General features: G+C 65.5%; 9 protein-coding genes across 9 annotated transcripts; 3 read left to right on the forward strand and 6 right to left on the reverse strand.

The window, feature by feature from the left end:
* Window positions 1–125: 125 nt before the first annotated feature.
* PFL1_00786 (uncharacterized protein) lies at window positions 126–1226 on the forward strand (the record flags this gene model as incomplete). Its single annotated transcript, XM_007878288.1, has 1 exon — window positions 126–1226. The coding sequence occupies one exon, from the start codon at window positions 126–128 to the stop codon at window positions 1224–1226; it is 1101 nt and encodes a 366-aa protein (XP_007876479.1).
* Window positions 1227–1475: 249 nt separating this feature from the next.
* On the reverse strand, window positions 1476–2648 carry PFL1_00787 (uncharacterized protein; the record flags this gene model as incomplete). The annotated part of the gene is made up of 2 exons (XM_007878289.1): window positions 1476–1844; window positions 1935–2648. The coding sequence occupies 2 exons, from the start codon at window positions 2646–2648 to the stop codon at window positions 1476–1478; spliced, it is 1083 nt and encodes a 360-aa protein (XP_007876480.1).
* A 1028-nt stretch (window positions 2649–3676) lies between these two features.
* PFL1_00788 (uncharacterized protein) lies at window positions 3677–5092 on the reverse strand (the record flags this gene model as incomplete). The annotated part of the gene is made up of 2 exons (XM_007878290.1): window positions 3677–4831; window positions 4859–5092. The coding sequence occupies 2 exons, from the start codon at window positions 5090–5092 to the stop codon at window positions 3677–3679; spliced, it is 1389 nt and encodes a 462-aa protein (XP_007876481.1).
* A 235-nt stretch (window positions 5093–5327) lies between these two features.
* On the reverse strand, window positions 5328–8045 carry PFL1_00789 (uncharacterized protein; the record flags this gene model as incomplete). Its single annotated transcript, XM_007878291.1, has 2 exons — window positions 5328–5544; window positions 5593–8045. 2 exons carry the CDS (start codon window positions 8043–8045, stop codon window positions 5328–5330), a joined length of 2670 nt encoding a protein of 889 aa, XP_007876482.1.
* A 372-nt stretch (window positions 8046–8417) lies between these two features.
* PFL1_00790 (uncharacterized protein) lies at window positions 8418–8960 on the reverse strand (the record flags this gene model as incomplete). The annotated part of the gene is made up of 3 exons (XM_007878292.1): window positions 8418–8522; window positions 8648–8725; window positions 8835–8960. 3 exons carry the CDS (start codon window positions 8958–8960, stop codon window positions 8418–8420), a joined length of 309 nt encoding a protein of 102 aa, XP_007876483.1.
* Window positions 8961–10295: 1335 nt separating this feature from the next.
* On the forward strand, window positions 10296–12352 carry PFL1_00791 (uncharacterized protein; the record flags this gene model as incomplete). The annotated part of the gene is made up of 2 exons (XM_007878293.1): window positions 10296–10652; window positions 10757–12352. The coding sequence occupies 2 exons, from the start codon at window positions 10296–10298 to the stop codon at window positions 12350–12352; spliced, it is 1953 nt and encodes a 650-aa protein (XP_007876484.1).
* A 237-nt stretch (window positions 12353–12589) lies between these two features.
* On the reverse strand, window positions 12590–13345 carry PFL1_00792 (uncharacterized protein; the record flags this gene model as incomplete). The annotated part of the gene is made up of 1 exon (XM_007878294.1): window positions 12590–13345. The coding sequence occupies one exon, from the start codon at window positions 13343–13345 to the stop codon at window positions 12590–12592; it is 756 nt and encodes a 251-aa protein (XP_007876485.1).
* Window positions 13346–14467: 1122 nt separating this feature from the next.
* Window positions 14468–17290, forward strand: PFL1_00793 (uncharacterized protein; the record flags this gene model as incomplete). The annotated part of the gene is made up of 2 exons (XM_007878295.1): window positions 14468–16442; window positions 16548–17290. 2 exons carry the CDS (start codon window positions 14468–14470, stop codon window positions 17288–17290), a joined length of 2718 nt encoding a protein of 905 aa, XP_007876486.1.
* Window positions 17291–17619: 329 nt separating this feature from the next.
* PFL1_00794 (uncharacterized protein) lies at window positions 17620–22426 on the reverse strand (the record flags this gene model as incomplete). The annotated part of the gene is made up of 3 exons (XM_007878296.1): window positions 17620–17732; window positions 17845–18009; window positions 18166–22426. 3 exons carry the CDS (start codon window positions 22424–22426, stop codon window positions 17620–17622), a joined length of 4539 nt encoding a protein of 1512 aa, XP_007876487.1.
* Window positions 22427–22987: the final 561 nt, after the last annotated feature.

The raw sequence follows: 22987 nt of genomic DNA on the forward strand, positions 1-22987 counted from the left end.
TAAAAGGCCATGCTGGTCGCTCTCCTGCCCGGCATGCTCGCTCACGGTATCCTCGCGCCACTCACCATCACCACCGCCGCGAACCAGCGACGACGACGACGACGACGACCGCTACAGCTACCAACATGATCAAGACGCTCGATCTCAAACGCCGCTTCTCTCTACGTAGCAGCACCTCGCTGCGGCGGCCAGGCCGTCCAAAGACGGCGCAGGACTCGACGGAATCGTCGATCGCCAGCAGCCAGGACAGTGTGGGCCCCTCGTTTGCCGCGACGGGCATCGCCGCTGTGTTTGCCGTGCCGCCCACGGGGCTGCCGCGCAGGTTCCGCCGCCACTCGACATCGACGCGACACACGCCAGACCGTTTCACCCTGGGCGAGGTCGAGGAGGTCGCCCCGTCAGAGGGCGCCGAAGCTGCTTCGAGCGCCGCCACGCGACCAGTCGCCGTACACGTCTACCCGGACGGCGCCCGGTGCACCCACCCGTTCCGGGATCTGCAGGATCCTACCAGCCCACACAAGGTGCCCTCGCTGGGACTGCGCTATCGCCTCGAGGAGGGGCCGGCATTGAGCGACGAGGAAGAGGAGCGGCTCAGGGACGACTTGACCCGCCAGATCATGCACCAGCAACCCGACGCCTACCGCCCGCAGTACGCCTTCCACTCCTCGCTCGACGGCAGGCGCCACGTCGACCTCATCTTCCCGCGCCCCTCGGCATTCGAGCAGGCACGCAAGCTCGTCCTGACGCACCACGACCGTCCCCTACCCCTCGTCGCGACCGGATCGCCCCTGTCCAAGTACCTGCACGTCCTCAAGCTGACCAACCTGACGGGCTTCTGCCAGTACAGCACCCTCTTTGCCGTCCTAACGGCTTCGCTGGAACCCTACTTCAGGATCGACCACATGTGGGGCATGTACCAGCTTCGCAGCCGCGACAACCGCCGCGAGTTCGACGGCCAGGTCACCATCCTCGGCCACTACCAGCATGGGTGTGGGCCCAGGAACCTGCCCGGCTGGATCAACTACCAGTCGGTCGACTGCAAGCTCTGGTACGACGGCCGGCCGGACTGGTGCACCTACTGCAAGATTCGCGGGCCCGCTCGGCCTCACCTCAACAGCGAGTGCACCCAGAGGCTCCTGTGTACCGTCTGCAACGAGTGGGGCCACCCGCCGACCAAGTGCGTCCTCGTCGCTGCCTCGACCAACGCGCCAGAGTCGAGGCGATGAAGATGCGCATGGGCTCGGCCTCCTATCCACTGTACCCATACCTCATGGCATCCATAGATACCTCCATATCCCCGCCGCGCATTGTGCAACATCTCCATCGCTTCGTCGTCCTGAACCTCGACCGTCTGTCCGCCTGGTCAGGGCCATCGCCGGCGATCCCCTCCTGCTGAAAACAAGTCTGCATCTCGCCTTTTTAACGTCTCTGCATCCGCGTGGCCGTCTCTGCCCTCTCGGGTTGTGCTGCGTACGCTACATCCCGTAGAAACTGTCATAGAACTTCTTGGCCTGGATGGCGAGGGGATGCGAGTCGCAATCAAGGCGCTTGTGTCCTCGCCCGCCGCAGTGCGGGCAGGTCTGCCAGGTACACGCGTCGATGGTGTGCGGGTCTCGCTCGAGGCGGCATTGCGAGCAGAGGTTGGGACGGCCGAGGAAGCCGAGGCGGTGGTCGAATCCGCGGTACTGCAGCCAGCCAGGCAGCGAGAACGGTCCGTGGTGTCCCCGGAAGGTCGCCAGGATGGTAAACGTGCCCCTGAACGCGACGGTCCCGTCCGCTCGTCGCAGGCAGTCCGCCCAGATGTCGTTGAGGGTCAGGTAGGGACCAAGTCCGGACTGGAAGGACTGCAGGAAGGAAGGCAGGTCAGTTGTCGGGGGGAGATCACGCAGGGTGAGGACGGTAGTGCCTCGACCGAGGGGCCGGCACGAAGCGACCAGCTGCAGGGGCACGCTGTCGTAGACCAGGGTGAAGCGACGGGCCTTTGTCCATGCCTCGAGCGAGCGGTAGAAGACATCGACGACGCGATCCGGACCCGAGATCATTGGGAAGGTGAAGGACAGGTGGTCGACATCGACGCCGTGCTCGGCGGCTTGCTTCTTGATCTGCTGCAGGAATGTACGCTCGGCCGCTCTGCGTTCCTCTCTGCCTTGAGCGCCGAACGACGTGAACTCGTAGCGATGGCAGCCCTGCGGGACTGGGTAGGCGCGATCCGGCGTGGGCAGGTCGGCGAAGCTGATCAGCGTCTCGGGCGTTGGCCAGATGTGGTTGATGAACTCGACGCCCTCGTCTCTGTCGACGGGACCAGCAGACGTGGCTTGTTTGCCGGCAATGGTCATCGCTTGCTTGTCAGCACCAGTCGTAGACTTGGGCCGAGAGGCAGGCTGCTTGTCGACGTTCGCCATGGGCTTGGCCGGGCTAGAGGCCTTGTCGACCGCGACCGGCGCAGTCTTGATGGGCCTCGAGGGAGATGCCAGGGACGTCGCTCGGGGGGCCGAGAGCATCGATGGCTTCAACTCGAACGTAAAGGGAGAGCTCGGGACTGTCGACTTGGATGCTCCGGCCCAGGCGGCAGTCACCGATGGGGCCTTTCCCTTGGACGCCTCTGGTCCTTTGACGCTGGCCGAGGGGGTTGCTGGGTCTGAAGCCATGTTCGCGGCGGGCTTGACTACAGCAGGAGAGGCATGAGCGCCTGCGCCAACGCACGCTTTCTTGGCCTGCGGGGGGAGGTCTGATGGAGCAGGCTTGTCTCCGCTCGTGGCTGTGCACGCTTTGGCTCCTGCGGACGTCTGCGTCTGAATAGGGGCTGCTGCGGCCTTGACGTCGGCCGAGCCTTCGCCTTTCGCGGACTCTCCAGCGGACGGTGTACCCGATGCTCCTGGCTCGCGCGGGCTGGGCTGGGCCGTAGGATGCTTCGGCGTCGAGGCCTTATCGAGGACGGCAGCGCTGCCTTTGCCGGGGTCCTTCTCGTCGATGGTGGATGACATCGTCGGAAGTCGGTGCTGGCGCGAAGATGGTGGGAAAGCGGGAGGGGCTGGCCGGAACGAGCTCAGCAGCAAGGTATGCTGCATATATAGCCTAATCAGCGCACGGAAGATGGCTGGAGGGCGGGACAGAGCGGGGCAGGAGGTTTCTTCGTGGTGGTACAAGAACAAGAAAAAAAAAAGCAGGGGCCCCAAGGATGCAGTCTGGAGGGCGTGGGGGGGCCGAGCGCTGCGCCCCGACGTTCGTGAATGTATGCCGCGCAGCGATGCTGGCGCTGCAGGTGTGAACAAGCAAGCGGGCAGCCAGGCTTGGTCCGAGCCTTTGCCGATATGAGGCCCGAGCGTGGGTGGCCCGCTGCTGGCCTTTGTCGCCCTGCCCTCTCGACCGACGAGCAGTCGCAGCATGCACCACACACGGCATCATCGATAAGCGTCTTGTTTTGATATCAAGCTTTATCGCTGCCACACGTTGAGCCCGACCCGGGCTCTCTACCAAGCCCTCGACTTCGTTTCCTCTTGCTCAGCGGCGATAGCAACACGGTAGGGCGAGGCTCAGTCTTGGCACGAACCCATAGCGGAGTAAGTGGTCCTGTTGAGGGTAGTTGGACACGTCAACCTCGGCGGCACCTTGGCCGAGACTGTCTTCATTCAATTGAGCGACATTGGAGTGCTTCTGCTCTGCTTCGACAACAGAATCACGACCGTTCGCCTTCACCCTCCGCTCGCGCTACGCCTCCAGAGCCCTCGATGGCCAGCCTCGTCCGCTTCGGCTCTGGGAGCGAAAAGGTCGGGCGCTCGTCCTTGCACTCGACTCTTTTGTGGCCACGCTCGCCGCAGCGCCTGCAGCGCTGCCAGATGCAGTCGACATTGGTGTGCGGCTCGCGGCTGAGGCGACAGCTGCAGCAGAGGTCCGGCCGGTCGATGAAGCTCAGGCGGTGTTCGAAGCCACGGTAGAGCAGCCAGCCGGGCAGCGAGAGGAAGTCGTGCTTGTCCTTGTACGTCGCCAGGATCGTGAGCTTGCGGCCAAGGGCGCAGCTGCCGTCAGAGTACCGCACGTACTTGGCCCAGATGCGGTCGACCGCCAGGTAAGTGCCGAGGGCCGATTGGAAGCACCTGAGGAAAGCCGCAAAGTCGGTCGTTGGCGGCAGACCATCGACGCTGAGCACCGTGGTTCGAAGCCCGAGCGGTCGACACGACGACACGAGCCACAACGCGGTGTCGTTAAACGTCAGACCAAAGTCACGACCTGCGGTCCACGACTCGAGGTCGCCGTACGTGATGTCGACGTAGGCCTCGTTGAATGTGGTCGGGAAGATGATTGCCGGCCTTCCGACATTGACGCCTTTCGCCGACGCCTGCCGCACAATCTGTCGGTGGAAGCTGCATCGCGCCCAGCCCTCCTCTTCCTCGTCAGCCGGAGGGTCGCAGGCGAAGCGGTAGCGATGCGTTGCCAGAGGAGTAGGGAAGGCATAGTTGAGTCGTGGAAGCTCCTCGAACGCGATGGACGTTTCTTGCGACGGCCAGATGGAATGATGGAAGGCATCGCCTTCTTCGAAGTCCGGGTAGGTCAGCGCAGCAGGCTTGACCACATCGGTGGCCACGCTTACATGGCCAGACTCCTTTGCCGTGCTTTCCTCGGCCCTCTTGGGAGCAGTACCGCCTGCGCCGACCTTGTCGACCTCGGCTTCTCCGGAGGAAGCCGAGACCTTGGTGGCTGGACTGTCAAGGGGGGTATCGGTGGTGCGCGTCGACGGGGCTGGGACGGTGGTCGTTTGATGCCCTCTTTCCTTTGCGCGCAGTGCGTCCTGAGTCGCAGGGCCGGCTGTGGCGACCTTTTGGGCCTTCGGTGACTGCGAGGGAGCCTGCTGAAGGCCGACGGAGTTGCTGCTATGCCTTGCCGCGCCAATCGCCGCGGGTTGGCATGGGCTCGCCTGGGCGACTTGCGTGTAGCTGGGTGGCGGGGCCTTCTTCGGCTCGTGGCTGGCGTCGGAGCGATGGGGTGCAGCTGCTGGTAACGGCCTGATCGGTCTGCCTTGCTTGTCGAAGTAGTACTCAACCGGGCGATTGGCAGAGGCAAATGGGCTCGCAGGTTGGCAATTCCAGGAAGACATGGTCGAAACAGGAGGTAGGGGGGGATGGTGGGTCGGGAAGCAAAGGGGGATCGGCAGACGACCCTTTAGGACCTTATATACACGACTCCTCGTCGTCATCTTCGCGGCCTTCCCCCACCTCGGTGATACGCCCATAAACATCGTGACAACGACCTTGCCTTTGTCCGATTGGGCAGCGGGGAACTTTCGAAAGTATTGAAAGAACACAGTCTGGTTGACACGCAAGGAACCGCAGTCAGCTTCTCGATAGAGACCACGCGGCCACGGCCTTGCGTCCAATGTGCTTGGACGGGTCGACTGCCAGGCTTCTCAGGTACGCCGGGGGCTCCCGGCACGCGTAGATGCCCTCCGTCGTGGCGTACGAGATCGCCTCGTCGACCAGGGTCTTTGCGCTAGAGGTATAGCCCGTCAGCAGCGGGCATCGGCTCCCGCCGCACGGAGACCGGCCTGCCCTGCGACACGTCGGGCAGCCGCCCCGATCAAGGCGGCTGGAGACACACTCGTCCGCGCTATGGCCGATGCGGCCGCAGCGGTGGCAGTTGGGAGGTCTGTAGGCCGCGTGGTGGGGCTCAAGCATCGAGCTACGTAGTCGCCCCGGCGGCTCAGAGGTCACCCATGTCGCCAGCTTGCCCCTCATCCTCCATGCTATCAGCGGATCCGGGTACGTGACCTTGACCTTGACGGTTCGGCCCAGATCGCCTTTAAAGCCGTCCTGGATGATCCGAGCTGCGTAGGCCGGCTTCTCCATAGGGACCCCGGCGAAGCCCAGCTGGATGCTGGTCGTGGTGGTGCGCTTTGATACCTCCACGGTCGCAGACAGATGGCTGAGGGGATGATGTGGTCCCTCGAGGCCAGGCACGGGGCAGAGGACAGGGTCCGAAAAGCCGACGAGGGCGATCCATCTGTCGACCATGACCAGGGCCGTATAGAGGTGGGCGCTGTCGGAAAAGGTGATCTCGACCTCGTCCTTCGCGTCGCCAGGCTGCGGAGCCTCGCGATAGGCGATGCTGGCGATGTGGACGCCTTTGAACAGCTCGCCTGCGAGGTCGGCGCGGGCCTTCGGCGGAGTCATGGCCGTCGCCAGGCCCGAGAAGCTGATTGTGGGTCCTTGACCACGCGGCCATTCCCCCCTTCCCCCGACGCGGATCGAGAGACCGGTGACGTGTCTTCCGAGCCGAGTCACCGACGAGGGACCAGGCGGAAGCATCTCGGGGTCCTCGACAGGCACCGCCGGGGGCTCCGGCTGCCTTGCGATCAGGTCGGCGTCGGTCAAAGGTGTCCACGCTTCGCCCCGCGGTTCCCTGGGGAAGAGGAGACCTGGCCTGCTCCTCAAGCGGTCCAGGTCCTGCTTGAACGCCCAACCGACGGGGCGCACACCCTCAGCCGCCCGATCGGCGATGAAGGCGGCGTCGTAGCTGCGCCCCGTGAATGCCCGGAAGATGCCAGCTTCTGATGAAAAGCCCGCCACGGGTTTAGGGTAGAGCTTCTGAAAGCGTCCCGTCCAGAATTTGCTAGAGACCGCTTGGCCCCGGAGCTCCGACACGGCCTGGTTGATGAACGGTACCCACTCAAGGAAGCGAGAGCGCTCAAGCGCCAGCCGCAGGTCCGGGTCGATCGATTCGTCAAGGTGGCGGATAAAGTCGATGACCATGCGCAGAGCGTCTTCTACGGCCGACTTGTAGTCGCTGCTGAGCGCACCGTCGCGCCTGACGCCCTCGACGGCGTTGCCGATGCGAGTGACAAAGGTCGGAGCCGACATCGGGACGGTCTTGGTAGCCCGGGCGAGCTTGTCGGCTAGCACTTGATTGGCGCCGACGTCCCCCTTGGCAGCTTTGATGGGGTCCGTGTGTTTGCGCAGCCATCGGAGAGCCTTGCCCTTGAGCCAGTATTCGCCGTGGTTGCCAAAGATGGGCGGGTAAAGGGCGGATTTGCCCTGCAGCGCAAGGATGAAGTGCTTCTTGGCGACCTCGAAGATGGGGCGACCGCAGTCTTGGGCCGCTCGCGAGGCGAGCAGCGTGTCCCTGTCCCTCATCACTCTGGCATCGAGGTCGGCAGCCTTGTCGAAGGCACGGCGATCGGGAGCCTCCTCCATGTGGGAAGCGACACGATAGGGTTTGTTGTCGACGTGGTAGAAGGGGCGTTGGAAAGAGGCTGCCTCGACGTCGTCGCTGCCATCATCGCTGAAATCGTCGCCGCTCTCGTCGTCGTTCTCCTCGTCTTCGTCGACCTCATCGTCGTCGAACGACTCTTCGGTCTTAGTGCTAAACTCGACGTGTTTCTTGTCGTCGTCGTCGTCGTCGTCGTCACTGCTGTCGTCGACGAACGATTCTATGATCTCACTGCCAGAATCGGTGGCGCATCCGCCGCGGCAAATGACGACTGTGGGATCCGGCGTGCCAGCGTCGGAGGAGCCGTCCAGGTCGATGGGGCACTCGTAGCTCCCAATGACGATGACTCTTGGCGGAGGCTCCGGCGGATCGCTGCTGATGACGATGATCGAGCTGCTAGGGCTCTCTCGTCGGGTGCTGTACGTTGCCCCGGCGTACCGACGAGGCGGACTGTAGAGTCTCGTGCGGCCGAAGCTTCTCGGGGGGCGCTCGGTTTGGGGCTTGAGCCGTTTGCGACGATCTTCAGATGTGGAAGGCTGCTCCAGATGTTGATCTTCCGGGGAATCTGCGGGCCTCTTGCCCCTGGCCCGCTGCAAGGTCGCGTCGCTCGTCTCGTCTTCAGACTCCGGCTCTGATCCGAACACGTCGGTCAGAGCACTCTGCACGGAATCGTCCCCATCACGACGGGCCAGGATGCGCTCGACTTCGGCCTCCTCGAGAACACGCCGGGGCGTCTCGAGTCCGTCTTCGTCTCGTTCGAAAGAGCCGTCGATGTCGGCACGGTGCTCGGCCCCTTGATCGAGGAACAGAGCCGTGCGGTCGGGGCTACGGGGTTGGGAAGACATGACGTAGACGTGGTCAGGATAGAGATGGTGAGGGTCGAAGGGACAGGCTTGACGACGATTGTTCCGCTCTACTTAAACCTTTGCAAATCTCCCGGCCGCAGTGGCAAGCGAGGGGAGGCTTGGACAACCTGTCAATCCGCTCATCGAGTACATGTCGACAAGCTCGTCACGGGAGGCAGCCCATCTCTTGGACCGTTCACGCTCTCCCGGGCTGGCCGTCAAGCTGCTGTTACGTCGCTCGTTGAAGGGCCCGACCGTCGTTTCGGAAAGTAAAGGCAAGGTCTCGAGTTCCGTTCCATAAAGGCAGAGGTACATACAAATCGCTGCAAACGATGGCGGCAGAGAAGGGATCCGAGCGTCGCTATGCTTGCGCTATGCCTTCTTTTTGGCATCGCCGCTCCCTCCGCCGAACTTGAATGCGTCCCTGTGCTTGGAGATTCTATCGGCGGAGTTGGCGAAGCTCTTTTGGGTCTTGTCCTGGTGCGCAGGCATTGGTTGACGTAGCGGAGCGGACGGATGGCAGATGGGGGAGAGGGGTCGTTCAGCGGACGAGAGCGACGAGGGTCGTGACCGGGGGAGACAAAGGCGGCGCGCGGACTCACGATGTACTCCTGCTGCGACATTGCTCTGCGGTCCGACTTGACCGAGAGGCCGGACGAGGAGAGGTTGATGCCGCGTTTCTGCAGCGTCCCGACGCAAAGACAAGGATGGATGAGAGCGATGACAGGTGAGCGACGAGAGCGTCGACAGGCGACGACGACGGCGTCTGTGCGACGGGCGGATGCGCACCTTGAGCGCCTCCTGGCTGTCCTTGAAGCTGCGGCCGCCCTCTTGCCCTGGCTTGAGGGCGTAGACGAGGCCCGCGACGATGGCGAGCACGACGACGAGGAAGATGTAATCGGCAGTGGATGCCATCGTGTTTCTCTCCGTCTGTCGGTGGGTCGAACGATGTCGTTGGGGTAAGCCTTCTGGCAAGGTGGATCGAGCGGTCGTGGTGGGACAGGTAAGGCGGGCCGGAAGCTTTTTGGCGGTGTGCGCATGCACAAAGCGCGGGCGTGCAGACGGCGTTCCGGCGGTCCAAGCGCAGCGCTGCGGGCGCTTCGTCTGTCTGCCTGTCCGCCTGTCCGGCTGTCCTCCTTCCTGCCTGCCTGCCTGCCTGCCTGCCTGCCTTTTGCCGCTCGTTTGTGGAGGCAGCCCGGCTGGTCCTGCCAGATCCAGACGAAGGCACGCACGCACGCTCTCACGCACACACCCGCGCACGCCTCTCTCTTCTGGCACGCCCGCTTCGGCGGATGCTCCTTCGGTCGGTTCCGACGGGCCAGCCCAGGCCATTGAGCGGCCCGCCCGATCGGATCTTTTCGACCGAAGAGATGGAGGATCGTCCACGCTGACATGCACGCACGCATCCGCCCCCTCGCCCGCCGGCCTAGCCGCATCGGCCAAATCCCGCCCCCATGCCGCGAACGTACGGCGTTCGCTGAGCGAAGCAGCGCAGCGGCAGTCGAGGTTTCTCCGCGTGGAGGTGGCCGATGGGATTTCGCTGCTCCTCGTACGGCCGCCGCGGCGACCTCCTACGTCCTCTTTGGGCCGTATTCGCTCACATCCTTGGTGGAGCGCTGGTGGCCACCGCGTGGACACACACACACACACACACGCCCTGGCTTTGATTGCGGATGTGCCGACGGCAGACCCTGTTCCGCGACCGAGCTTCGGCATCGATCCGCTCAGATGGACAGAGCAGATAGAGTCGCATCTTGGGCTCGGCGTCGAAGCCGGCTGAAACGACGGCCTTCTCTGCTCTGCGCCGTGGCCGCCGTCGTCGTCTGACGCTTCGGCCCCATTCCGCCTCCGCCGATGCCGTCGTGAGTTCGCAGCAGCGTAGCGCAGACTCCTGTGACTCCGGGAGGCTGAGTCTGCACCACCATGCCCAACACGGCCACCGGCTCCCCCTCCCTCTCGCCCATCGATGTGGACCTGGCGCCCCATCCCACCCGTCGAGTTCCGCCCAATCCCGCCGCCGCCGCCATCGTCGCAGCAAAACAAGACTGCACTCTCCGTGACTCGTCCATCATCAATCTACCTTTGACGCCTAACCTTGAGCTCCCCTGCGCTACCTCATAGCTCACACGACCACACAGACCCGACAACGCCAAGCCCGGAGAGCATCGCCAACCTTCCTTGTGCCCGGCTGGTCCGGATCACCGTCCAGCGACTGCGTCGGCCCTCTTCCATCGGCTAGCTCCCGGCGTCATGACGGCGCCAGCCGAAGGCCATATCAACGACGGACCATCTGCGCCATCCCCGGTCGATGCAGCTGCAGCGCTCTCGTCCAGCCCTACCAACAGCAGCACCCAGCCACCTTCCATACCCTCGCAAATAGACATGGAGCCGCGCTCTTCGCACGACACCCGCATCGACTATGACGGCCAGCCATCCCCTCGCTCCGACCCAAGGCCCCTAGACCAGACTCAAAGTCACGAGAGCAGAAGCTCGCACGACTCGCACCATGACGACCACCACGGCACCACTGTCGCACCGACGCCCGACAGCCGCACCGAGGCAAAGGTCAAGCTGTCGGACCAAACCAACTACCTCCCGAGGAAGCAGGTGAGTTGTCCCGTGCCGCGCCGTCGGCGCCTCGAAGCTGGATCGTTGCTGATGATGCGGCCATCCCTTCTTCGTCGCCGCCACCGCCGCCGCTCGGCCCACAGGTGATTCTCGTCTTCGCCGGCCTGTCGTGCGCGCTCTTCATCGCGCTCCTTGACCAGACCATCGTCTCGACGGCTCTGCCCACCATAACCCGCGCCTTTGGCGCCGGCGCCGACGCGTCCTGGCTCTCGACGTCGTACCTGCTGACCTCTACGGCAGTGTGCCCGCTCTACGGCCGCTTCTCGGACATCTTTGGGCGCAAGGTGTGCATGGTCTTTTCCCTCAGCCTCTTCCTTGTCGGCTCGATCCTCTGCTCGGCCGCGCAGAGCATGACGCAGCTCATCGTCTTCCGCGCCATTGCGGGAGTCGGCGGCGGCGGCATCATCACGCTCGTCATGGTCATCGTGAGCGACGTCGTCAGCCTCCGCGAGAGGGGCACGTACCAGGGCGTGCTCGGCATGGTCGTCGCCATCTCCAACTCGGGCGGCCCGCTGGTCGGAGGCGCGCTGGCGAGCGCCAACTGGCGACTGTGCTTCATCATCGCGATCCCCATCATCGTCCTCGCCCTCGTCGCCGTCATCCTCCTGCTGCCCCTCAAAAAGGTCGAGGGCAGCGTCAGGTCCAAGCTGGCCAAGATCGACTACCTCGGCGTCGCCCTCGTCCTCGCCGGCACCGTGCTCATGCTCCTCGGCCTCAACTGGGGCGGCCAGACGTTTCCCTGGACCGACGCCCGCGTCCTCGGCACGCTCATCTCGGGCGGCGTCCTGTACCTCGTCTTCGCCTACGTCGAGGCCAAGGTGGTGCCGCTGCCGCTGGTGCCGATGCGCCTCTTCCGCAACCGCACCGTCGCCTCGGTGCTGGTGCAGACGGCCTGCTCCGGCGGCATCTTCTATCTGCTCCTCTTCTTCGTGCCCCAGTACACCCAGGTCGTCAAGGGCTTCTCGGGCATCCTGGCGGGCGTCTGCCTGATCCCGCTCATGGCGCTGCAGGCGGTGACGAGCACGGCGGCGGGCATCCTCGTCTCCAAGACGGGCCGGTACAAGGCCTTTATCGTTGGCGGCTTCGCCATCTTTTCCGTGGGCGTCGGCCTCCTCGCCCTCCTCGACGTCGACACGCCCACCGGCGAGGTTATCGGCTTCCTGATCCTCGCGGGCTTCGGCGCCGGCGGCACGCTGCAGACGACGCTCGTGGCGGCGCAGAACGCCGTCGATCGGAAGGACCTGGCCGTAGTGACGTCGACGAGAAACTTTACCAGGCTCTTTGGCGGAGTGCTGGCGCTGGCGGCGAGCTACACGATCCTCAACAACTCGGTGCGCAACCACCTGCGGGGCGTCGACGAGTCCGTCATCCGCCAGGTGATTTCGGACCCGACGTCGATCCGGACCGGTCCCTTTTCGGCGCAGCTCCGCGAAGAGCTGCTGGCCGCGTACGTGGCGGCGTTCCGCAACGTCTTCTACTTTGGCCTCGCCATGATCCTCGTCGCGTTCCTGCTGACGCTCTTCTTCCTCGAGGAGCTGCCGCTCGACAAGGCCGACGACAAGCAGAGAAAGGAGGAGGGCAAGCAGTGGATCGAGGAGCGCAAGTCCAAGAAGCAGGCCAGGAAGCAGGGCCACGATGTCGAGGCGGCACCTGCGGCCGCTGGACGAGGCGAAAAGTAGAGCCAAGCAAGGGTGGGGCGGCGGCGGCGGCAGAAGAGGCGAGGGTCACCACAATCTGTATTTCTATCGAGCATTCCAAAGAGCATGGCCCCCTCCTGTATCCGAAACATACCTCTTGCTTTCGCGTGGCGTGGCGTGACTCGACGAGGCAGCCAGGTGAACCGTGGAGGGCGCCGATGCGTGGTGGGCCTGGGTCGATCACTGCAACGCCGATGTGCGAGGCCAGCCGACCTGGCTCTACAGATAGAGCTCCTCGCCCCTCTCCTCGGTGCGCTCCTTGATCTCCTCGTCGATGTCGTCGATGGTACCAGACGCGCCCTGGCTCCACGCGCCGCCGCTCGTCCATCTGGCCTGGCCGGACCGGGTGCGATCGCCACCGGCGGTGACGGCGTCGAGGCTGCTCGTCTGCCTCCTCGAGAACGGGTTCGAGACGACGCGGGCGCGGTCGGTGGTGCCGTTCCACCCTACGCCGGTGATGCCGAGGGCGGGTGCCAGGACGACGCGGGCAAAGATTTCGCCAAAGCCGAGCATGACGCCGTTGATAAAGGGAAGGCCGAGGTTGATGAAGAGCGAAGAGGTGAGGAGCGCTAACCGCCTCTTGAACGGGATGGCCGAGGACGGCGAGAGCGCGGCGATGGTCAGGGAGCCAGAGGGCGCGTAGTGCGGATCGTTGGTGCGGGACAGGGCCGTGGTCTCGTCGTCGTCGTCGCCTTCCGCGTCGGACCCATTGGCGTCACCGTGGCGCGAGCCGGACTCGAAGCCAAGCTCGGAAGGGGCCGAGCCCTCCTCTGCGTCCTTTTCGTCCTGCTCCTTGGCGCCTCGTTCGTCGGCGTGGCGCGGGATGATGCGGGGCATCCCGGTCGCCGAGACGGTCGGGTTGGTCTCGGTATCGCCGGCATGGCTGGCCGACGTGGTGGGCTTCTGGCGCTCGCCCTCGTCCGAGTGGTGGAAGAGGTGCGGGCTTCCCGCTGTGCCTGGCTGCGAGTCCGACATGTTGAACGTGAGGTGCAGGCGATGCTTGCTCGAGCCGAGATGGGCCGAGGTGCGGCTAGTGTGCGAGAGGTTGGTTTTCGACGTCGCCGATGCTTTGTTGCTCTGGCAGCGCGAGAAACGAGATGATGCTGCTGGTCAAAGGGTCGCTGTCGCTCTGCTCGGGACGAAGGCCGCTATTCTCGAGCGGAGTCGTGTGACGCAGCTCGTCTGGCTTGCTCGAGCTGATGTTTCGAACCGGTGACGGGTGCGCCGAGTGATGGTGCGGGTACTCTGCCGGGACCGGAGTGGAATCGGAAGGAGCCGACGTCTGGGCCTGGCCGGGTCGATGCAGGGGTCTGAGAGCGGGCTTCTTGAGCAAGTCAGGCGTAGAGATTGCAGAGACGGCGACGGCGGCGGCGTTGAGAGGTTTGTCCTGCGAACGAGAGCGAGGTCGAGGAAGTGGTGTAGGGGTCGAGGCAGCAGCCGAGACGGCGACGCTCGACATCTGGTCCAGTCGCTTGGGCGCCAAGCGTACGTGGATGGCCTCAGGCGGCAGCTGGCTGTTGCTCCACTTTGACGCTCGTCGAGCTCGGCTCCGCACCCTTTTGGCTCTCGGAGCAGGTTAGGGTGGCTGCAGTTGAGCGCAGTTGAGCGGCTGCCGATTCGGGAAGACTGGAGTGGTGCCGTTGCCAGCAGGGGATCATGGTCGGGTCGTCAAAGGAGCCGTTGCTGGCCGCAGCGAGGAGGCAACCCCACCACCATCACACCTGCCATCGAGGCGCTCGGTCGTCTGCCTCGATAAGAGCACGCAGGCGATAAGGCAGCTAACACCAGGCAGGCGTCGCGCGCACAGGCCTGGCATGGATGATGGCAGGCAGGCCGGGCTGCCCGAGGTCGAGCCAGGCTGGACCCTGCGCCAGCCAGCCAGCCCGCGCTCGCTGCACCCTGGCCGGCCTGCCTGCCTGCCTGCCTGCCTGCCTGGCTGCCTACCTAACCCCGCCCCGCCGGCTCAGCCTTCCGGCAATGCCTTGCGGGTCTGGCAGTCGGCTCTACCCTCGCCGCCACCACCGCCCTGCCCTCCCTCCTTCATCCCTTCGCCTCTTCGGCACCCTCCCCCCTTCGGAACACGATCCATTCGCCACCATGACGGAAGGCCGCGCCGTCACTGCCGCCGCCTCTTCGTATCCACCTCCGCTCGTCGATCTGCCCGTCGAAGTCTTCCATGCGATCCTCTACCTCCTCCCGCCCGCCGACATTGAGCATCTCGCCCAGTCCTGCAAGCTGATCCGGTACTCGATCTACGGACACCACGGCAACGGCCACGCGCAACTCTGGGCCGCAATTTTCCGCCTGCACTGGGATCCTCAGCCGCTCGAAAGCGACGATGCCGCAGCCGAGCGCTGGACGGCGCCCTTGCGCCTGATCCGAGAGCGAGAGGCGGCAAAGCGCAGCCTCGACCGCGCCGAGTTCGACGAGACCGTCGTCGTCAAGCGGTACAACGATGTCCTCGCCGCCCTCCTCGACGCCGCAGAGAGCCGCGCTCACGACGGCCGCAACGCCGCCTGGCTGGACAGCCTGGCCAATGGCAGCAGCCATCCGACGCCATGGGAAAGGTGGATCTACCCACGCTCGCGGCCCGAACACCTCGCATCGTGGAAGCAGGCCGTTGCAATGTATCCGCAGGTCTACACCGAGCTCGACTCGGCATCCGAGCGCAGCCGGGCAAAGCGGCGCAAGACGGCGACGGAGCCGTCCGTCGACTCTGAGGGCAGCTCCGCAGCCGCGTCGACCTCACCTCCCACGGCAGCGGCGCAGAGCGCCAGCACGGCGACGGCCTCGAGTGCTGCTAGACCCAGCAGGCGGCGCTCGCTTAGGATCCTCAAGCGCTCCTTGCCCGACTGCCTCCAGAGCGTTGTCGACGATGGCGCCGAGCACGACGCCGTCGCGCCAGATACCGAGCTGGCGGCCCACCTCCACTGCCTGCACGGCCCTCGATCGACCTTTAGGTACGGCGCCGCCGCCCGTGCTGCCGCTCGGAGGCGGGTCTACGACGCCGGCTGGACCGGCTGGGAGAACGGCTACGGGCCCTTCCACTTCTATCGCCGGAGGGATCCCGCTGCGCGCCATGATGGTCCCGACGACGCGGATGACGACGACGACGGCGACGACGACGACGACAGCACCGACAGCGAGGATATCAATCCCGATCCGGTGCCAATCTTCTTGGAAGAGAGCAGCGACGACGAAGCGCTGGACGAGGGCGATGTCGAGAGCGACAGCTCCTCGGAGATTCACCGCGCCTATCAACGAAGAGTGGTCGCGAACATCGACCGGGACCTCAATGATTTCGGTTCGGAAGACGGCCATGACAGCGACGACGACGACGACGGTGGCGACGCCAGTTTCCACCAGACATCCGATGCGCCCGGCTCTGGCGAGGGGCAGGTCCCGATCGAGTTTGGCCGAGACAGGAACGGACGCGGCAGGGGAAGGCCCCATGGCGATGGCGAGGGTGAAGTCAATGACGATGACGATGGCAATGGCAATGACGGTGGCGACAACGACGATGAGGTCGACGACGATGATGACGACGAGGATGACGACGATTTCGACCTCGACGGCTTCATGGACCCGATGGGCCTGCGGGAGCTGCTCCGGGGCGGCCTCGTGCGCAACCACACCGGCTGCTATGTCCGCGACCAAGCAGACGCCTACCACCAGAAGCTCGTCGACGAGGGCAAGAGGGAGCCGTTGCCCGTATCGGATGGCGCGGAACAGGCGCAGGGCGAGGGCGAGGGCGAGGGCGAGCGGTTGCCCGCAGCCACCGTGCTCTGCGGCAAGCGCATCGACTGGAAGACGGTTGAGGCCATCATGATCGTCATGCACGCCAACCTCGAGGAGGCGAGGACGATGAACTGGGGCCTCGGCCTGCAGCTGCCCAAGAAGACTGACTCGACGACCGGCGCGACCGTCGATCCGATGGCAGACAAGCGGCTGCTCGGCATCCCGAGCGGCTGGTCGACGAGCCTGGGCGATCGCCCCGGCTCCCTGGCCGACTCTCCCAACTTCAAGCCTTACGACTGGGCCCGCGTGGAAGGCTTCTGGGCGGGCAGCTACGGTGAGTCTGACGTGCTGGCGTGGCAGCTCGATCGCGGCCATGACTGCCAGACGGCTGACGCCTCGACTGTCATCTGCCCGCTTGTCGACGACGACCGCCGCGCAGCGTTTCTGGACTACTCGGTGTTTATCGCGTCCAATGCCGGATTCGCGCAGCATCGGGCGGCGCTGATGAACTGGGCCAACGCCAAGGGCCAGCCCGAGTCGAACGGTACCAAGGCACCGCGCAACGGCCGTGCGGCCGAGGCAGCGCCGGTGCCGTGCCTGGCGGGCGTGAGCGACAGCAAGCACCGGTGCGAGCTGTGTCTCGTCCTGCCGACGCTGCAGAGCACCGAAGAGGCGTTTGGCGACCTGCTCCAGATCCGCATGGGGCTGCTGCCGCTCCCGGGCCAGACGCTCGGCACCGGCGGCGAGCAGAGGCCAAGCGACGAGCCAGCTGAGGAGCAGTGCGACGGCAGGTACCCGCCCCTCCGGTTCCGGGGCATGACATGTGTGACGGGATCCGACCAGACGCGCGCCACCATCCACGGCACGGTGCGACCCATCTATGGTCCGCGTCGGGGCGCGCCTCGGGCCGGCGGCAGCGGTGACGGGTCGAGACGGATCGAGGGGATCCACTGGTCCTTTGTCCACGGCTACGAGGGCGAAGACCGGTGGCAGTCGGAAGCCATCCAGCCGGGTCCTCCGGGCACGCGGGCGCCCATGTACGCCATCTGGACCGATGCGGGCCACGAGCGCAACAGCCCAAACGGGCCCGCGGCCTACTGGCGCATGGACGAGCGGCCCTGGAAGGAGGTGCGCGAGCTGCTCGCCGACGAGGCGAGGCAGCAGGCGCGCGAGCGTCGCTGAGCGCCCTTTGCCCTCGGGTCGCGGACGTGGATGCGCCATCGAGCTCGTCCTGTCCGATGGAGTGGGGTGGTGGGACAGAAGGTGGTGAAGCTAAGAACGAGGGCGGAAGGGAGGGCAGGGGCAAGGTGAGATAGGATCGCGGATCTTCGGTCTCTGTATTCATCGGTGGTAGAGTAGTGTCGCGCGGCGACGACCGAGGAATGGACATTTTGGGCCCCTTCATGGGCGGTTTCCCAGTGGCCGCCGTCGTGTCATGATGACGCGGCGGCTGCTATCGTACCATCGGCTTGTCGTTTTCGGCTCGGCTTGGCGGTGGCGCGCTGGGCCGATCAAGATGGGGTGATTGCCAACCTCGATTTGCCGAGCGAGGTCGAGGAGCCGCTATGCGCATCGAGGCTGACCTGGCACCAACGGTCCATGAGCCAGGTGACTGACCAGGTTCCTGTTGATCCCGCAAAGAGGGCCGCGTGTCCGTCAGTGTCGTCAGTGTCATTGTCATTTCTCTCACACCACCCGGGAGGAGAAAGAGAGGAAGTAAGGCGCTGGGGACGTACCTTCGACCGAGGTCCAGATGCTGAATCGATCCTCGAGGATACCCTGGACCGTATGCGTTTCCAGCACCTTGGGACGGCTGTGCGTATCCGCCGGTTCGGTACGTTGGTACGTAAACGAGAAGGGCGCCTCGCCGACCAGGTCAAAGATGATTTCCGCTTGGTTGCCTGCAGATGCGGACGGGATCGTCGCGAAGAAGGGGGTCAGGTCCGAGTCAGTCTGTCTGTTCTGTCTGGACAGAGGTGGCATTCTCGCTCGTTTCCCCACGGAGAGGAGAGGGACGGCATTCCGTCGACGCAGCAAGCCGTTCTCTCTCTACTCACCCTCTCTCAGATCCTCGACGTAATGCCGCCCCTCGGACACGCGCACCGAGGGAAGGTCGTGGATCGTCTTGACCATGCCCTCGACCTTGCCCTCGTCGAGCAGGGTGCGGCACTGGTTCTGCTGGTGCGCCACGCTCTTGATGCGCAGCGTGCCCGGCCGCTCGGCGACGCGCGCAAACTCGGGCCGCCGCGACACGGCGCGCGTCGTCTTGCCCTCGAAGTCGTACGTCACCGTCCACGGCGGCGTGCCCTGCAGCACAAAGTCCACCGACTCGCCCACGCAGTAGTCGTCGCGCGTCGACGAGGCAGAGATGCCCGCCGTCTCGGCCACCTCGAGCTCGATTCTCGCCGAAGCGGGCACCGCGCGGCCGGCGCTCAGCGGCGCAAACTCGCACCCGTGCGCGTCGCGCACCCGCGTCACCTGCAGTGTCCACTTGCCCGTCGTCTCAAACGTAAAGTCGCTGCGCGGGATGCGCAGCCGGTAGTCGTGCGTCGTGACGTCGGATCGCACAATCGTCTTGACGTGGCTGCGCGATCCTCCCGCCGCCGCCGCCGATGCCGATGCCGACGAGCGCGACGTGATGTCGTGCAGCTCAAACTCGACGGTGAACGGCGGCGTGCCGCTCAGCCGCACCGTGGGCTCGAAGCCGCCGCTGGCTTTGCCGTCGTGCGTCTTGCCATCGAGGCTGTCGCCGATGCAAAACGACGGCACCTTGCCGCCGTGGACAAAGCTCGCCGAGGGCAGCGGGTAGACCATCTGCTCGAGCCGTCTCGGCGCATCGCGCGGGAAGCCCTGCAGCGCCGCGGGCGGGTACGCCGTGTCGCCGACCGACTCGATCGTGTACGTGTGCCAGCCGGGCGTCAGGGTCGACAGCTCCAGGTTGCTGACCGTCTGCGCAGAGGTGAACGAGTTGCGCCGGCGCTTGCCCTGCGAGGCAATCTCGCCAATGGCCGAGCCGAGCGCCTGGGAACCGTCGACGTCGGCGCCGCCAGACCACGAAGGGGCCTGGTGCTCGTAAGCGATCTGCAGGGGGAAGTTGCCCGTCATGCGGACATCGACGGCGTCTGGACGTCCCTGGCAGACGGGAGCGCGCACGACGGATCCGTTCCGGACGACCTGGCCGGCATCCTCGACAAAGTGCACCGCGGGCCTCGAGCGGACGTGAACGTGGTACGACTCCTGGTCGGCGAGCACCGAGCCGGGACAGTACGCATCGCGGATCGACTTGATCGTGTACACGCCCGGGCGCCTCGCCGGGATGGCGGCGGAGCTGTCCGACAGCTGCAGCGTCTCCTCTTGCTCGGGCGAGCTCTCGTCGGCCCTCCAGGAGTAGGTGACCGTCCAGGGCCCGTCGCCCTCGAGGCGCAGCGGCAACCGCGTCTGGCGGCCATCGAGGATCTCGACCTGCCTGCGCGTGTCGTAGGTGACGGGCAGGAAGCCCACCGTCGACCTCGCCTTGCGGATCTCGATGTTGAGGTCGCTCGTGGCCAGCTGACGCTCGCAGCCCTTGGCGTCGCGGATGCTGACCAGGCTGACAGTGGCCCGGCCGCCGGCCTCGACGAGTTCGGGCGCGAGCTCAAAGTCGAGCGTATGCCTCGGGCTTGTGAGCTTCTTGACCTCCTTGGTCTCGGAGCGGCCCGCGCCTCGCACAATGTAGGTGAGGTCCCAGGGCCCGGTGCCGCCCAGCTCGACGTCCGCCTGCGCCCGGTTGCCTGCGCAGCTGTGGACGACGATGGGCTGTCCGGCCGATCTGCCATGGCTGGCCGCAAAGCGCGCCGTCGCCAGAGGGTGGACGTCCTGGGTGAAGCTGGGGCCGTCGAGGATCATGTTGCGGTAGTTGGCGTCGTGCAGCTTGAGGAACCGGTAGGTGACGGGGCCCTCGGTGTTTGGGCGGAACTCGAGCTCATCGCGGGTCTGCATGATGCGGCGTCGGATGGGGTGCGACCTCTCGCCGTGACGCCTGACCTCGTACTCGAGCTCAAACGGCGGGCTGCCGGTGAGGATCGACAGCGCCTTGACGCCGACGGGGCCGGCGCAGCGGTCCTCGATGCTGGAAAACGAGATCTTGGCGGTGGGCGGCGGCACGTCGATGACCTCACAGGTCCAGGGCGACTCGACCTCGCCGGTGCAGTACCTGCCGCGCGCCTTGCCGATCCTGTAGGTGCCGGGCGCGCTGACTTGGACCTGGGCGATGCCCGCGCCGCTCTCCATCGTCAGCGGCCGCACCCACGGCGTGGCCGGCGCTCGCGCTAGCGGGTCCTGCCCGGCAGCGCTGTTGTCCGGATCAAAGTGCAGGTCGACCTCCCACGGGCCCGACTCTCGGTCGCCGTCGTTGGCCAGCAGGGAGACGTTGAGATGGCTCTGGGTCCGCAGCATCTTGATCGGGTAGCCCGGCTGGCAGCTCCTTGCGCTGAAGGCAAACTTGGCGCGCGGGTGGACGACGACCTGCTGCGACGTGACGGTGGAAGGCACGTCCTTGCCCATGCCCTTGACGAGCTTGCGCTTGACCTTGCTGCCCGGCCCGAGGGATGGCGCGGCCTGACCGTGCGCCTTGACCACATTGCCGCACGCATCCTTGACGCTCTCAAGCTCGTACGTGTAGCGCCCCGCGCGCTCCAGCTCGACGCTGAGCGGGATCGACACCTCGCTCGCGGCGGCCCAGGCGTAGTCCTCGTGCGTGTTGCCGGCACTTCGGGCGGCGGCTCTCGTCCTCTCCTGAGCCAGCGCGATGCGCTCGACGGGAGAAAGGATCGACTCGGCCTCGGGCAGCAGCAGCGGCGAGGCGTGGTGGGGCGAAGAGATCCGCGAGATGGTCTGGACCTCGTCGAGCGGCTCGACGTGGCGGTTGCGGCCGGAGCCCTGCTGCGCCGAGGGCTCCCAGGAGCGTCGGTACTGCAACTCCAACGGAGTAAGGCCCCGGACCTGGACCGCCAGCTCGGCGCTCTCGCCCGGACACTTGTGCGCGGCCTCGAGCCAGTTGGAAGCCTCGGCCACCGCCGACTTTGGCGCGACAAATGTCGACGTCGGGCACTCGACGACGAGCGCCTCCGCAGAAGAGAGTCGGGCATCGTTCCTCGCCTTGTCGAGGACCCTCTCAAGCCTTACCCGACCAGCGCTGTGGACGGGCAGGTGGTAGAGGAGCTGCGTGGCCGCCTTGGTACGGCCGACCGCGCCGGCTGGACCCTTGCGGACGGCGCTCTTTGCGCCCTTTGAGCGCTTGGCCGCCCTCAGCCTGGCCCTTTCCTGGTAGGTGGAGCCTTTGAGGAAGGAGAGAGGCTCGTCGAGCTCGTCCTCGTCGGCGCCCAGGCCCTCGACGTCGTGCTTGCGGTTCTTGGTCGCCGCTGCTGCGGCCACCTGCAGATCCTCGTCCGGTCGCTCCCTGCCAGCCCTGGAGGCCGGCAGCGCGACGAGGTCGGTGACGCTGATGTTGAAGAGCGCCGCTTCGCCGGTGACAAAGTCGGTGACTGAGTACTGAAGCAAGTCGGGCTCGGTGTTGTTGAAGAGGACGGGGATGGTGACCGAGGGCGTGCCAGGACCGACGCAGTAGCACGCCGAGGAGGGAGAAAGTTTTGCGGTGCTGTAGGGTAGGATGTGGACGGTGTGCTGGCCGAGGATGTGGCTCTTTGGCTGCACCAGGTCGCGGATCCTCACGCGGCCCTCGCTGATGCTGAGCTGGCGTGCGAACGCATCGGCGCCAAGAGGTCCAAGGTCGAGCTCGAGCCCTACGAGACTGGATGCCGCCTTGAGGAAGCCGAGGAGGGTGGAAAAGAGCCAGACGACCGGGTTGGCGGTGCCTTGGCCGAGGAGGATCGAGTCGACGAGGACGAGCGAGCCAAAGATGACGGCGTAGCGGGCATAGGTGAGGCCAGGGCCTTGCGATGGGCTGGCCGAGATCGAGGATGTCGCTTGTGCCGGACGCGCGGGTGTCGCGGCGGCGGCAAGACGGGGATCGAGCCTCGGGATGCCGAGGCGCGAGAGGACAAAGAGGACGGTAAAGTCGACGAGGATGGCGGTCGAGAGGCTGAATGCCGAGCTGGCGTCGTCGCTGGTGGAGAAGAGGGCCTTGACCACGTGAGTGTACTTCCAGGCCTGAGTGGCTATTGCCAGGGAGCAGGCGTAGAAACGCTGGGAGGGTGCGTCGATGAAGGAAAGGGGTATTAGTGGCTGGGGGAGGGAGGCGTTGGGTGGTTGCTGCGGTGGTGGTGCCGCTGCCGCTCCGCTCGGGCGGGTCGCCGGGCTGGAGGGAGCTGTGGCGGACATTATGAGGACGGGTTCGGGTGGCTGGTGCGTGGCAGCCGCTGGGTTGTCGGCCGCGGCGGTGCGCCTAGGGCGGCCTGGACCTGCAGTGGCCAGGCTGGCAGGCGACACCGGCGGGCGGGCGAGCAGGCGAGGTGATGCTGTGCTAAGCCCTCGACCTTGATGCACTAGAGGGGGATGTGTGCCGGTGGGCTAGATGACCACTGCAAGTCGCGAAAGCGAGACTGGCAGTCGGAGGCGGGGATGGTGTGGATGGCGAGGGGGGATGTGGTGGTTGCGGGATTGGTGGGAAGACGACAAGGTGGGAAAAAGTTGGGCGCGCGTCACACGGCAGCCAAAAGCGCAGCCAAAAGCGCGCAGCGCAGCGCGGATCCGCGCGGCCTCTTGCAAGGTGGAGGGCACAGAGGGGCGGGCGCACCCAACGTCGACCAACACCTCTTTCTCTCTCTTTCTCTCTCTCTCTCNCNCNTCNCNCNCTCGTCGTCGTCGTCGTCTACGTCGTCCTCGTCGTCGTCGTCGTACTCGTCGTCGTCCGTACCGTACGTCCGTCCGTCGTCCGTACGT

This window comes from Pseudozyma flocculosa (genome assembly GCF_000417875.1).
Source record: "Pseudozyma flocculosa PF-1 unplaced genomic scaffold scaffold00002, whole genome shotgun sequence".
Taxonomy (NCBI): domain Eukaryota; kingdom Fungi; phylum Basidiomycota; class Ustilaginomycetes; order Ustilaginales; family Ustilaginaceae; genus Pseudozyma; species Pseudozyma flocculosa.